The 12,218-nt window shown below is 43.9% G+C and overlaps 1 protein-coding gene and 1 long non-coding RNA gene across 18 annotated transcripts in view; one reads left to right on the forward strand and one right to left on the reverse strand.

Annotated features, from left to right (window-relative positions):
- The window catches only part of LOC108023362 (eye-specific diacylglycerol kinase), a 102,270-nt gene that overhangs the window by 73,140 nt on the left and 16,912 nt on the right, over window positions 1-12,218 (forward strand). For 13 of the 17 annotated variants that reach the window (XR_006368148.2, XR_006368149.2, XM_017092755.3 and 10 more), the window contains exon 3: window positions 258-1,684. Coding sequence is in view for 11 of the 17 variants with exons in the window: in XM_017092755.3 (XP_016948244.1) it covers window positions 258-1,684 (1,427 nt within the window). In the remaining 6 variants the exon portion in view is untranslated. Of the gene's footprint in view, window positions 1-257; window positions 1,685-6,849; window positions 7,068-12,218 lie in introns of those variants that run through there. The other 4 variants (XM_050888585.1, XM_050888593.1, XM_017092760.3 and 1 more) reach the window with 3 other exon arrangements.
- Window positions 1-12,218, reverse strand: part of LOC122818671 (uncharacterized) — a 61,874-nt gene that overhangs the window by 24,705 nt on the left and 24,951 nt on the right. The window lies entirely within an intron of this gene.

Here is a 12,218-nt window from a genome sequence, read left to right on the forward strand (position 1 = left end):
TTGTTGTGTTTTGCATGTGTTATGTTTTATACCTTCCGATAAATGCTAATGTTTGTTTCCAATGCCCCAAGTTGGGCGCCATTTTCTTGCGGATCGAAGCCCCATTGTTCATTGATTGTCAAATGTGGATAGCTTTTCTTTTGTGTTGTGTTTTGCATGTTTCGTTCGTTCGATAGATTCCGATAAAAAGCAACGCGTGTATCGAACGCCCGTTGGACGACACATAAGAGACCCCTTTGAAACACCACTTGTTGCAGGTACGGTCAGCATCCTTCGACGAGATGCAACTGGAGTCGCAGCGTGCCTCCTCCAGCCTGCTGAAGCAGCAATCCGCATCGTCGGCAGATGAACGCTCCTCAGAGGCCGGCTTCTTGCAGGTTCCCTTGGCGGCCCACCAACAGCGATCGCACAGCTTCGACTCGGCCACGGCCTCTGGAGGCAGCGATGATTCCGGTACCTTTTTGGAGGTCCCGAAGCGGCTTAAGATTCGCCGCACTTCGTCCACCAAGACACCGCCGCCCTGCATCCATTGTCACTATCTGGAGGAGTACGAGCGCCGGATGACCGCCGACCAACGCTACTTTATCGATCACCGCGAGCTGTCGGCCCTCAGCTATAGCAACACCAGCTCGGAGACCAGCGAGGATGAGGACGAGGAGGAGGAGGAAGGCGAGGGCAGCACGGCCATTGAGGATGCCGAGGTGGAGACCACCGAGGCGGCCACAGGGGAGGCGGACGAAGATCCCCGTACCGAGGTGGAGTCCGAGCACGACCACGATCCGGATGACGATGCCGCTCTGGAGATGGACATACGCATTGGCAACATGAGTAGCCAGGGAAGCAGCATCGAGGAGTCGCGTGCACGCTTGCCGCGCCAGATGAGGCGCCACACCATCGGCAGCAGCTCGATGACCTCGGCCTCCGAGGACGAGGGCTTGGAGGGATCGGACAACGGATCGCCACACTTTGGCAACACCTTGTTGCCACCACAGCCGGCAACGCCGTGCGGCATAACATTTACGTTGAGTCCAACCAACGGGGACTATCCATCACCGCCGCATCTCCCTCTGGATCCGGGCTCGCCACCCATGTCGCCCTGCTCCTCGCACTCGGGTCGAATGCCAGCTTTGGCCCCAACCATTTCGACACCCTGCTCCTCCGCCGATGCCGATGATGCCGGAGCAGCCATGGGTCTGCCGGTGCGGGCCAGACGTCGGTCGATTTCGCGACAGGAGGCGATCTTTGTGGAGCCCACTGGCAACTCGCTGGAGAACGTCTCGCACGAGGAAGTGGACAACAGCAACACCAACACCAAGTCATCGGTGGATACGGCTGATTCGCTGGAAGAGGCTTCGACCATGGCCACTTGCGGATCCCCAGGAGCCGTCGGTGGGGTGGGCGCGTCATCCTCGAGTCATCATAGCGCCTTTGTGGTGCGGGATATCTACTTAATGGTGCCGGATTTGAAGCGAGATCGCGCTGCTTCCGTGGACTCGTGCTTCTCCAAGCTCTCGTCAGGAGCCAAAACGGAGGAGCTGCAGCCCAGTGCTGACGGGTGCTTCCTCACCGTGCCGAACATCAATGCCACCAGGTCGCGATCCGTGGACATCGTGTTGCCCACCGACGAGCAGGCCAGGTACAAGGCCTTGTCCATGACCGGGTCCACCGTCACCTACGCAGATGGGTATGTACCATTCATAGTTGATGTGGAAACTGTTGCGATAGGACTTTACAGTACACAATACTTCACTGATTTTATATTATTTTCAAAACACAGAAGGAATTATTTTTTAATGACTTCACTGATTATTATTTCAGAAACTTAAATCATATCTCGAAATGTTTGAAATCACTTTGAATAGAGCCCAAAGGAACACTAGGATGACAATGTTATATTTTATAGCATACTTTTTAACGTTCTTTGCCTACATTCTAGGATTGTAAGCTATCTAGAAATATATTTAGTTTATATTAAATTAATTTTATTTTGTTGTTTTGTTAAAATTAAATTCTTTTGTTTAAGAGAACTAAACTTAAAATCTCATTTTGAACCGTTATCCCTAATTTGTTTCGAAATGTACCTACACACCTAGCAGATGTCGAAAACGGAGCCCAACCAAACGAAAAAGTGCAAACTAGTGTTATCTTTGTGTCAGAGTTCACCCAACAGTTTTAAGCCTTGCCCCACCTGACGCACACCAATTTAGATAGCTGTTTGCTTTGACTTGGGGGGGAAAACGAAGTCCTTAGTTGGGTCCCCTTCATTGTTTACTTTCGGCTTCACTGTGCCAGAGATTTGAGGTTCCGCCGTCGGCAAATCCCCTCCTAAGTTGGGTGGCTATTTTTGGAGCGGCCAACTTTTAAATTGACTCATTAAAACGAGCTTAACACGTGGCCCTTGCTGGGATTTTGGGCTAACTCGAAGGACGGCGATGGACCGGAGACGCAAACCAGGTCCATTTCTGACGGGGATCTAGCTTCCTGTATCCCGTATCCCGTATCCAGAGTCCCGAACCTCGAACCCCACTTGATGGGCGTGTGTGACACGTGTGCCTTTCGGGTGACACATTAGGTGTCCGTTCTGTGTCCGTTTCTTGTCCGTTTGGTGTCCGTCACCGGACCGAAACCCCGTCGACTTAAGCCTAATTAGAAAAGAAGGCTTCGGTCCACTTCGTCCCGAAATTCATAATTCTCGCCAAGTTGGCCCACAGGCGTCGTGGACTAAAGCGTGCCGTATGCCACCCCTGAACAAATTATGGGAAAATAAGCCGACAGGAAAACGGAAAATAAGGAGTACGTATACTTTAAATGCCCTACCAATAAATCATATCACCTAATACAGGGAATTAAGATGCAAATAAATCTTCTCTTGGCAAGGTTTTTGTTTCTTCGTGATAGCTTTTAGGGCCTCTAATCTTGGAGAGCATATTATTTATAAACCGAAAGCAATAAACGAACACATGAATTTTAAGAAATAATTTCTTTTTTCCAGAGGGTAGAATTTATGGGTTTTTCGTGGTTTCAACATTTTTAAAAATTCTGTTTAACATATTTAATGTAACACATATAAATTTATGATATTTAAAATTCTTTTTCTATTCGATAATATAATTGGAAAAAGTCTGAAGCTATTACCACCAAGTATGTTAGGAAATTAATTTGACTTTTATAAATTAGCATACCCACTGTTAGAGTAGTAAAATTGGCCTAGCGAACCGATTTCCTTGAATTACAACAAAAGCCGCTCATAAATAATATCCAAACAAAGTGTCCTATGTCCGCTGTCCGCTGTCCGCTGTCCGCTGTCCGTTGTCCGTGGTCCGCGTATCCCATTGCCAGATGAATGACAAGAAGGCGACTGGACTTCGTGCCCAAGCGCCGAGGTGCGAGGCTGACGAACCACTTGCGGACAATTTGTATCACTGCACCACCAAGCGAAAGACCACCCAAACCAGCAGGAGTCCTCTTCCTTTTCGGCGGAACCGATATGACCGTGGATAATTCGCAACCCACCTCTGATGAATTACATAGATTAGGACTCCCCGCGAGCGTGTGTGGGATTTATCGTGGCCAGAAACTCGGTTTCGTTCCGCGGAAAATTAATTAGCTTAGTGCTGGTTTATCGTGGAAAACACACAGAAGTACCTATTAATATATCACAGAGGAGTTTTCGCTGGGAGGGCGAAAGCTAAAGCATACTGCTCTGCTCAAAAATACTCGCCGTACTTGGTATATACTGCCGAATATTTATTGGCTTTGTACCTCATTTTTATTTCATTATCGAAACTTGTTAATTGCACTGCCATTCATTCTCGTATTCATTAAAAATTCAAGTGAACTCAGCACTGGCAATTCATACATTGCTGAGGCATTCGCTTTGCACTCCAAAATACAAGTAAATATTTTCCCCAGTGAATAATTTTTATTATCGCTCTTTTACTTGCAGGTACGTACATGAACACACACACGGCTTAACCCTTGACTGCCCCATGCACTCAAAGATAAGTACTGGAAATGAAAATGAATTAATATTAAAATGCGTCCAGTGGCAATTTGTTGTGGGCTGCTGCTGAGGGTTCAGAGCTTGCCGGGGGGTGGCTATCGTTTTTAATTTCCGATTCATGTTGTCCCAATTTATGGCCATTATTGTCCCGAACATGCCCATTAAAATCTCTCTTCAGGGCGCTCCATTAGAAGGGCCCTGGAGGCGGCGGGTTCCCTATAAAGTTGGATTTGCTGATTTACGATACCGAAGCGTGACACGTTATTATCTCCCATTTTGTGGCTCCCATTTCGGCCATTTCCACGGCAATCCTGAGTATTGACCACCGGCCGATATGTTTAATTTCCCCCAAACCCCCGAAATTTGTGTCCCATTCTGGGGCTCTTGCTCGATAAAATGGGTAATATTATAAAATCATTCAATCATGCGGCGCATGCCGGACACTGCAGCCATTTATTCTGGCTCTCGGATGCGGTCTACACTCCAATCTTGACTGTTGAACTCTTTGGGTTCCATTCTAGGGATAATAATATACCGAATAATATACCAAATCACTTTGGATAATAATGTACTTAGGTTATGTACTTATTTTAAAAAAAAATCGGGATCTTAAAAGTAACACTAAATGGATATTTATTCTCAAAATGTTACTTAAAAAAACCTAATAATATACCAAATCACTTCGGATAATAATATACTTAACCTAACCTTTTTTTTCACTTTTTTATTCATATTCATTCCAAAACATTAGTTTTCTCCCAGTGCACTAGTCGACCATCCGTGCGTCTTTCTTTGGTTTCTTCTGTATGTCCCCGGGGCGTGTGCGGTTCATTCATGCGACTTTGGGTCCTCAGACATTCCGCTGGATTTGCCGCCCTTCCCGTCCTCCTTATCACCACCCAACCACCCACCAATCCACACAACAACAACAAGACCAAGCCGACAGCAATAACAACAGGAGACGTTGCTACCAGCCATCGAACAAGAGGGAACAAAAAGTTAACTTAACTTTTATGACAATGGGGCAAATAATTTTATGAAAACACTCCCCCGGGGGGAACTACACTCGTGTATATGTATGTATATCCCACGGAACCTTCGGTTGGAGAGGGGAGGGGGTTCGATGGGGAGTAGCGAAGTTTTGCATACATGAAATTAGCATATAACACTCGGGGGATATGCGATTGTGTTCCAAATTCGCTTTATTCTCTGATTGAGCTAACTGTTCTGCGGCGAGTTCTGTATATTTGCCCAATTTATCGTGTTTTATTTGTTGACAAAATAATTTAGGGAGATGAGAGCGATTATGTAAAACCCCCTACAAAATAAAGTGTATATTCATCTATAAATATAATATTTACTCTTTATTTTAGATCTTGATAACGTATATATTATCTTTTGAATTCCAAACCGGAACTGATTTAATATTTCCCTTCAAAAGCTGAGCTGAAAATCCATTTTCCATTTTCCAACTCCCCGAGCCAAAACAACTATTTAGAACAAGACCATAAAATAAATCGATCGTGAACCAGGAAAAGCAGCACTTGATGCATGAATCGCTTTGGTCTGTCTTCGGTTCCAGTTGTGTTATTATTTTGTTCTCACTTTTCCGTATTTTTTATTGTTTTTTGTATCTGTATCTTTTTATCTGTGCCTGCGCCCGGTTCCGCATTTCGCTGACGCAGGCGGCATGCAACAAGAGCATCGTTCACGGGGCAACCTCTGCGGCACATCAGCGGCAGCAGCACAGCAGCACAGCAGCACTCAGCTACAATTAAGTTTTAAGAAACATTTGTTTGGTTTTTTTCTGGTTTCTCGCGATTTTCCTTCGCCGCAACTACGTCAGCACATGGTTGGGTGGCTAGGGGTGGGCAGGGGCGTGGGTGGGTTGGAGGCGCAGGGGCGAAATTGAAATGCAAATTGAAAGGCACAAAGCGAGAATATGCCAAGCGAAACCGAACAATCAAAGCGGGAGACAAAGCAGCGACAACGTCAGCGACTGCGACGGCGACGGCGGCAGAGCCAGAAAATGTCACCATTACGATCCAAGTGGAAAATCGCTGGCGAAAGCCACGCCAAAAAAATCGAAGAGAGATCGCCTTCAGTGATGCCAAAGAAGACGGCTGGAAAACTGATAGAGCTTGCAAAAGATGAAAAATTGGAAATCATTAAGAATTACCTCAACTTGATGAAACTGATTTAATGATCAAAGACTTTTTGAAAACCATTTTGAAAAATTATTTCAGAAAGTCTACAAGAAAAACCCAAAGTTGCAAACAGAAATTTTTATTAAAACATAACATAAAATTATAAGATTTTTATTTACTGTCTTAAAGAAATATGAGGTCGCTATGAGACGTACTTAGTTAAGTTACAAAAATTTGTTTAAAAATTGTTATAAAGTTAAATTGGCTATGTTAAAAAGCATTTGGCTATACCTAGCAAGTAATCTCTAATCTATGGTTACCAAAAACTAAATGACAATTTAAAACAGATGTCATATTCAATCTTTAAAGTTCGTTTGGGCACAGTCAGTTTTGAAGTCCGAATTTTTTGCAACTGCTTTATACGTGTTTTAAAATCCAAAAAATAGTTTGTTAGGAAGGTTCAAATCCAGCTGCTAGGTGCCAAAAAGCAGCTTTTTACCAGCCAGATCTTGGTGCTCAGCACCGATCGCCGGTGCTGGGGAAAACTCACCACGCTGCCGCGGCGAGGAGATGGCGGAGGGCAGCGGCATTTTGAGGTGACAAAGTGCCAGCTGCTGGCCTGTGCCGCCGCTGCCTCCGCCGCTGCCGACGCCGCAGTCGCCGCTCCGGCTGACTTTCGTTCGCTCGCCCGCCGCTCAGTTGCCTTGTGCGGTTGGATGCTGCCGCCAGCCGAAGAACCCCCAAAAAGCCGAAAAAAGAAACGGAAAATCAGGCGGAAAATTCTAGCCCAATAATGAATATAATAATTAATAAAACACCGCTCGGTGCGCGTGTCGCAAATTAAAAAGTGCCTCGGAAAGTCGGAAAAGTGCAGTAAAGTGTGTGGCCCAAAGGCAGGGAAATAAAAAAGTACAAAAGTAAAGAAGGAAAACAGTGAACAGAGGGGAAGAGTCAAGACAAAGCCCTCAAAGGGTCAGAGCGATGTCGGCTCGGCCTAAAAATAACCGGTCTCAAAATTCCGATGTGTCTTAATTGAAAAGAACGGGGAGGAAATTGTAAATTTTAATTCAATTAACCGATGAACTTGAAAAAACGGAAAAACTGAAGTGCCGGAGGGAATTCTGCGATATAAAGCGCGAACGCAAAGAAGCCGCCAAGGGTCATCGGGAGTTCAATGTTGAGCGGTCAACACGGTGTTGTTAATTTTTTTTCCTACTTGAGAACGCCTAGTTGGGGGATACTATATGGGGGATGCTATATATAGGGGATAAATGGTCTTTATATGGGAACATGGCGCGCAGAGAGTTCGTTTGGCAGGCTTTCGGACTTTGGCCCAAACAGAATTATTAAGTATTACAAGATACTTGGCAGAAAGCAGTTGTGTGCACATGCTGAAAATTTCCATATAGCTTGGGGAATTTTTGGGACATTTGCTTAATCACTTGGAAATTTCACAACATTTCTTATTTATTGCACTATTCATCAGTCAGGCTTTGGCTTATTTTTAAGTTTTCTCTTATCGTCGACTAGAAATCGCTTTATTTTTGTATCTTGCAAATCTTCTATGATTTACAGCTGAACAAATATTTTCAAAACTCTTAACGAGCTACCGTTTTCATTTTACCGATAACAACACTCTCAGATTTTAGATAAATACTTTTTTCTAATTTTTAAATATACCCAAAAGTCTATAGTTTTTTTTTGTATCTAAATAGATCATTGTTTTTTGGACTAAGCAGTTAGTTATTTAATTAACTGCTTACCTGCTCAAAATAAAGCCTTAATGTTTGTTTTTGAATTTTTACATTAGAAATACTTTCACTATTTTCAATTTATAAAAAAATACCCTAAAAGTACTTAATTAAAGGTGGTTCTTCATTATTATTTGATAATCTTTTTGTAAATTTTTTTACGATTTTCGTCTCGCACATTTCTTGAGGTATTTCTGCACTGAACCGTAATGCCATTCAAATAGGCGTTTTGCCGAACATCCCAGCAACATTGCAATATTGCATTTGGGAAGCGGTGCCAAAAGATATTGTAATTGCTCCACCAACACCGCGGCATTTATCGGCCCTATTGTTCGGCCACTTCTTGGCCGGCTTCCACTTTTACTATACAGTCTATGGTCTTACTGCCCGGCATCTTGAACCCAAAGGCCAACTGCCAGCCATGACATTTCGAGAATTTCGCACTCATTTATCAGAAGAACTATGGCGCAAACTATGGGCTGAGCGGCTGTGTACTGTGGGATTGTATAAATAAATGCAGAGTGGGCATGAGAACGGGAATGCGAAAGAGTCAAAGTACGTCGCATTTCGTTTATTTGATTTGATTTATCGTCGATTTGCTGCTGTTATTTTCCCCCCTTTTCTTTGGCTTGTTTTGCCAGCTGCGCCCAGCCAAAAACATCACAAGACACAAATCAAGGAGCCCGGCCACGCCCACGAAATTTCGAGTATCTGCGGTGCAGATTGCGAATACGCCACGTGAGCCGGCGGGATGAAAATATTATTAAAATAACAATATTGATATTCGAGGGGCAATCCGCGAATATGCGTCCTCGCCGAAGCGTATGACCGTAATATCGGCCACTAATTTCCAGTCTAAACTACGACTGCCGGCATAAATTAACGATTAAATCCATGGGATGATGAGGGTCACCCCTTCCTTTTCCCTTCCACCTGCCGTGCGGTCAGTATCGAGAAAGCACATATATAAATGCTGATTTAAAAATAAATATCAAGTCACACACATGTTTTAGATTTGAAATGTTTGACTTGCCCGCTGCCGGTTCCCATAATTAACTTAAGTATTTTTAGCAAAAAAATTGGGTAGAAGTATGATGTCGTCGTCGTCTCTTGCCTTGTGTGACTGCCAAACAAAGTATGTTAATTGCAGTGTTAAGGAGGTGAGAAATTGTGCATTAAACACAGGAAAGAGAAATGATATCAGTTCCCTTTCCATAGATTTCCAAATCTTGGGTACTTTTTAGTGAGTGTTACTCTACACAAAAACCACGTGACGTTCCATATATTTTTGTTTGCTGCTGGATTTTCTCTTCTCGGAGCCTTTGCCTGTTTGCCAGCCGCCCAAATTCATTCATAAATTTTAGTAGCCCCAGATAATTCCTGATTGTGCAATAGATTAGGCGGCAGCTACCAGGCGAAGCTGGAAAAGTGGCGAAACGGAAGCAGAAAATAAACAGTTGAGATATGAGCTAGATATGGGGTTTCAGGGGTTCCATGACCGGGAGTTAAACCTTTTCTGGGTCGAACTATTCACGCAAACGATGAGGTGGCAGCGCATAGTGGCTCATGCTCTCCCTGATAAGCCTAGATATCAGATACCTCAAGATGGAGTGGGGTAACTTAAAGGCCCCACAAGATATTACTCATCGTATGATTTTTTTTATTCTAGATTTAAAGCTGCTGCCCAAGAAATAAGTTTGCCTTTCATTGGTCTCTTGCCAAAAATTGTAAAAGGATTCCCTGAATTATTTTCAGAGTCCCCGTTGCCCCTTCGATTTCCCCTTAAGTTTATTAATTGTTGGAAAACTTTTTGACACAGACACTAAAAGAGCCTCGGGCTCGAATTGAAATGCCAGGGTGGGCATCAGCATCAGCATCAGCATCAGCATCAGCATCTGGATCTGGGTCTTCAGCCGTGTCCGTCTGAAAAGTTTGCTCCAGAGATTTGTTCGGAGTTCGGACCCCTCCGTTGCCATGCATATTTTGCAGGTCCTGTTGCTCTGCCCCTGTTGGCCTCGTTATCCACTGGCTACTGGCTACTGCCGCCCCCGAGAAAACACCTCGCCAGCAGGCCAAACGCTTAATGCCAATTAAGAATATTAATTTCATTTGCAGCCTTGGGTCGTTCTCGGTGCCATTCCCGGCTCCCCCTCCTTTTGGTGCCCAATCTCTGGCCATTTGGCGGATGCATCTACTTCTCCACTGAGGTTACACAGCGGGAACTGGGTTTTTATTTGAGGTCTTTATTTTTTTAACCCATTTTTAAACCGCAAACAAAGTGTTACAATTTATGTAACTTATTACTTTATTCATTTGGTATAAAATATATCAAATAATATTTTCGTAAATTAAACTATCAAACTAAATATTCAAGTAATTAATGACAAAAAAATACCGAAGATGCTTGCTCTTAAAATAATTTAGGTTGTGTAAACTACTTATTTGTACATCCTGCACTGATATTAGTATTTTTTTTAGGATCTAAGATAGTTTGTGTTTTCCTGGCCTTTCGGGTGTCCTCTTGCCAATTTCTTGGCGTGCAGCCCAAAGAGGCGGGCCATTGTTAATATTCATTAGCTTAAAATCCTTTTCTCGAGTTCTTGCCATTTCGCAGGAGCTGCCACTCCAGACTACCATTTCGGGGAGCTGGAGTCCGTGGTTCGGGTGGGAAGCTCCCCGACGCTCGAAAGTTGTTGCCACGTTTTCAATTCCAATGGCCGGGCATTAATCGCAATCGCCAACGACGATGGTCAGGACGTGAAGATAATTTTTCATTTGGCCAGCTCAAAGGGATTTGCCATTGGCTTGGACGTGCAGATGAATGGATGATGACATATTTGCGTACGCAGGAGCTAGCTATGCAGGATCTGTATAGTTGTGGGCGGGCTGTGTTAATGGCTGTCGTCAAGGGTTAAGGTAAACATATAGATTTTTACGAGGCTTTGATGATGATGCTCTCGGCACTTTTCGATATTTATTTATTTCGGCGCTTTTATTTTCGCTTTTATTATGCCAAAGTCAAACGGCTCGTCGGCTGTGGGGCGGGGAACGCGAATGCAAGGTGTCATTATTGAAAGACGTAAAGATATTTCAAGGTTTTTATCGATTTCGTTTTTGTCAATGGGGAGGAATCTCAATCCCATTCCAAGTCCGGGCCATTGGCGACAGTTTGCCTTTCATTAGCCGAGCATTTCCCCGCATTTTCCCGCCTTCCCCGCTTTCCCCGCTTCTCCGCCCGTCCGCCCGTCCGCCCACTCATCCACTTTGTATCTGCTTTTCCACCCTCTTTCCCCCCCGCCGGCCAAGTGCAGAGCTCTTCAAAGGCAGTCGACATCGAAATTAATCACATTTGAATTGAAATTGCGTTTCAAGTTTTGCTACGTCTTGCTTGGCTTCGTTTTATTCGGTTTGCCTGTGTTTTCGGCTCTCAGTTTTCAGTTTTTCGGTTTGGTTTTGGGTCCCTCGTTATTTCTGTGGCCACTCATATTTGGTATCAAACGATTCTAATTACGGATGATTGCCTCTTTTTTTGGCCCTCGACGGCGGGCGAATTTGTTTTGATCAAAACATTTGACCAAGGGTTCGCAGATACTTGCATTTAAACATCATAGATTGCAGTGGCAAACTGCTCTGACTTACATATTGATTTCCTCGGTGGCTTAGGTATTAAAAGCTGTGTTTAGGGGTTTTCAATTCACCGTTTAGGTTGGGAAGCTCAAAAAACTAAAAATTAGCATTCACCAATTATTTAAAAATTCGTGATCTATCTTCAAAAAACGCATAGAACTTGTATTTTGACAATCTCACTCGGAGATTGCATTTCGGAAATTCAAGCTTTTCCCATTGTTTCAACCTTGACGGACACTCCGGCAGGCAAGCAGAATGGAAATGGAATTCCCAATGATTTCACCAAGTTATTTGATGAACTATTAGCACAAAGCCATCTCAGCATTGATTTCCATTTCAAGTCGATTTCCCCCCGGTATTTTCCCCAGCAATTCCTGCCCAAGGAAAAACGTCCATTGTGATGTATTAAGACTGCAGTCGGCAAATTGATTTGCAATTCAATTTTGCAACTTTGAAAAACCTGCCACACTGTCTTCTCCCTCCCATTTTCCTCGCCCACTCAGTTTTTCCGATTTTCTTGCAGCATTTTTGGCACAATTACAGGCGTTAGGTAACTCTGATACGGAGCTGTAAAATATTTTAAAGTATTTTACATTAGGTAATAACATTTTTAAGCTTTCACTTTCTTGGGAAATTCCCAACATTCAAAAAGTGAAAAGCTGACATACTCCATGGAAATTTAGGGTGTGC

Source organism: Drosophila biarmipes, chromosome X (assembly GCF_025231255.1).
Source record: "Drosophila biarmipes strain raj3 chromosome X, RU_DBia_V1.1, whole genome shotgun sequence".
Lineage (NCBI taxonomy): Eukaryota > Metazoa > Arthropoda > Insecta > Diptera > Drosophilidae > Drosophila > Drosophila biarmipes.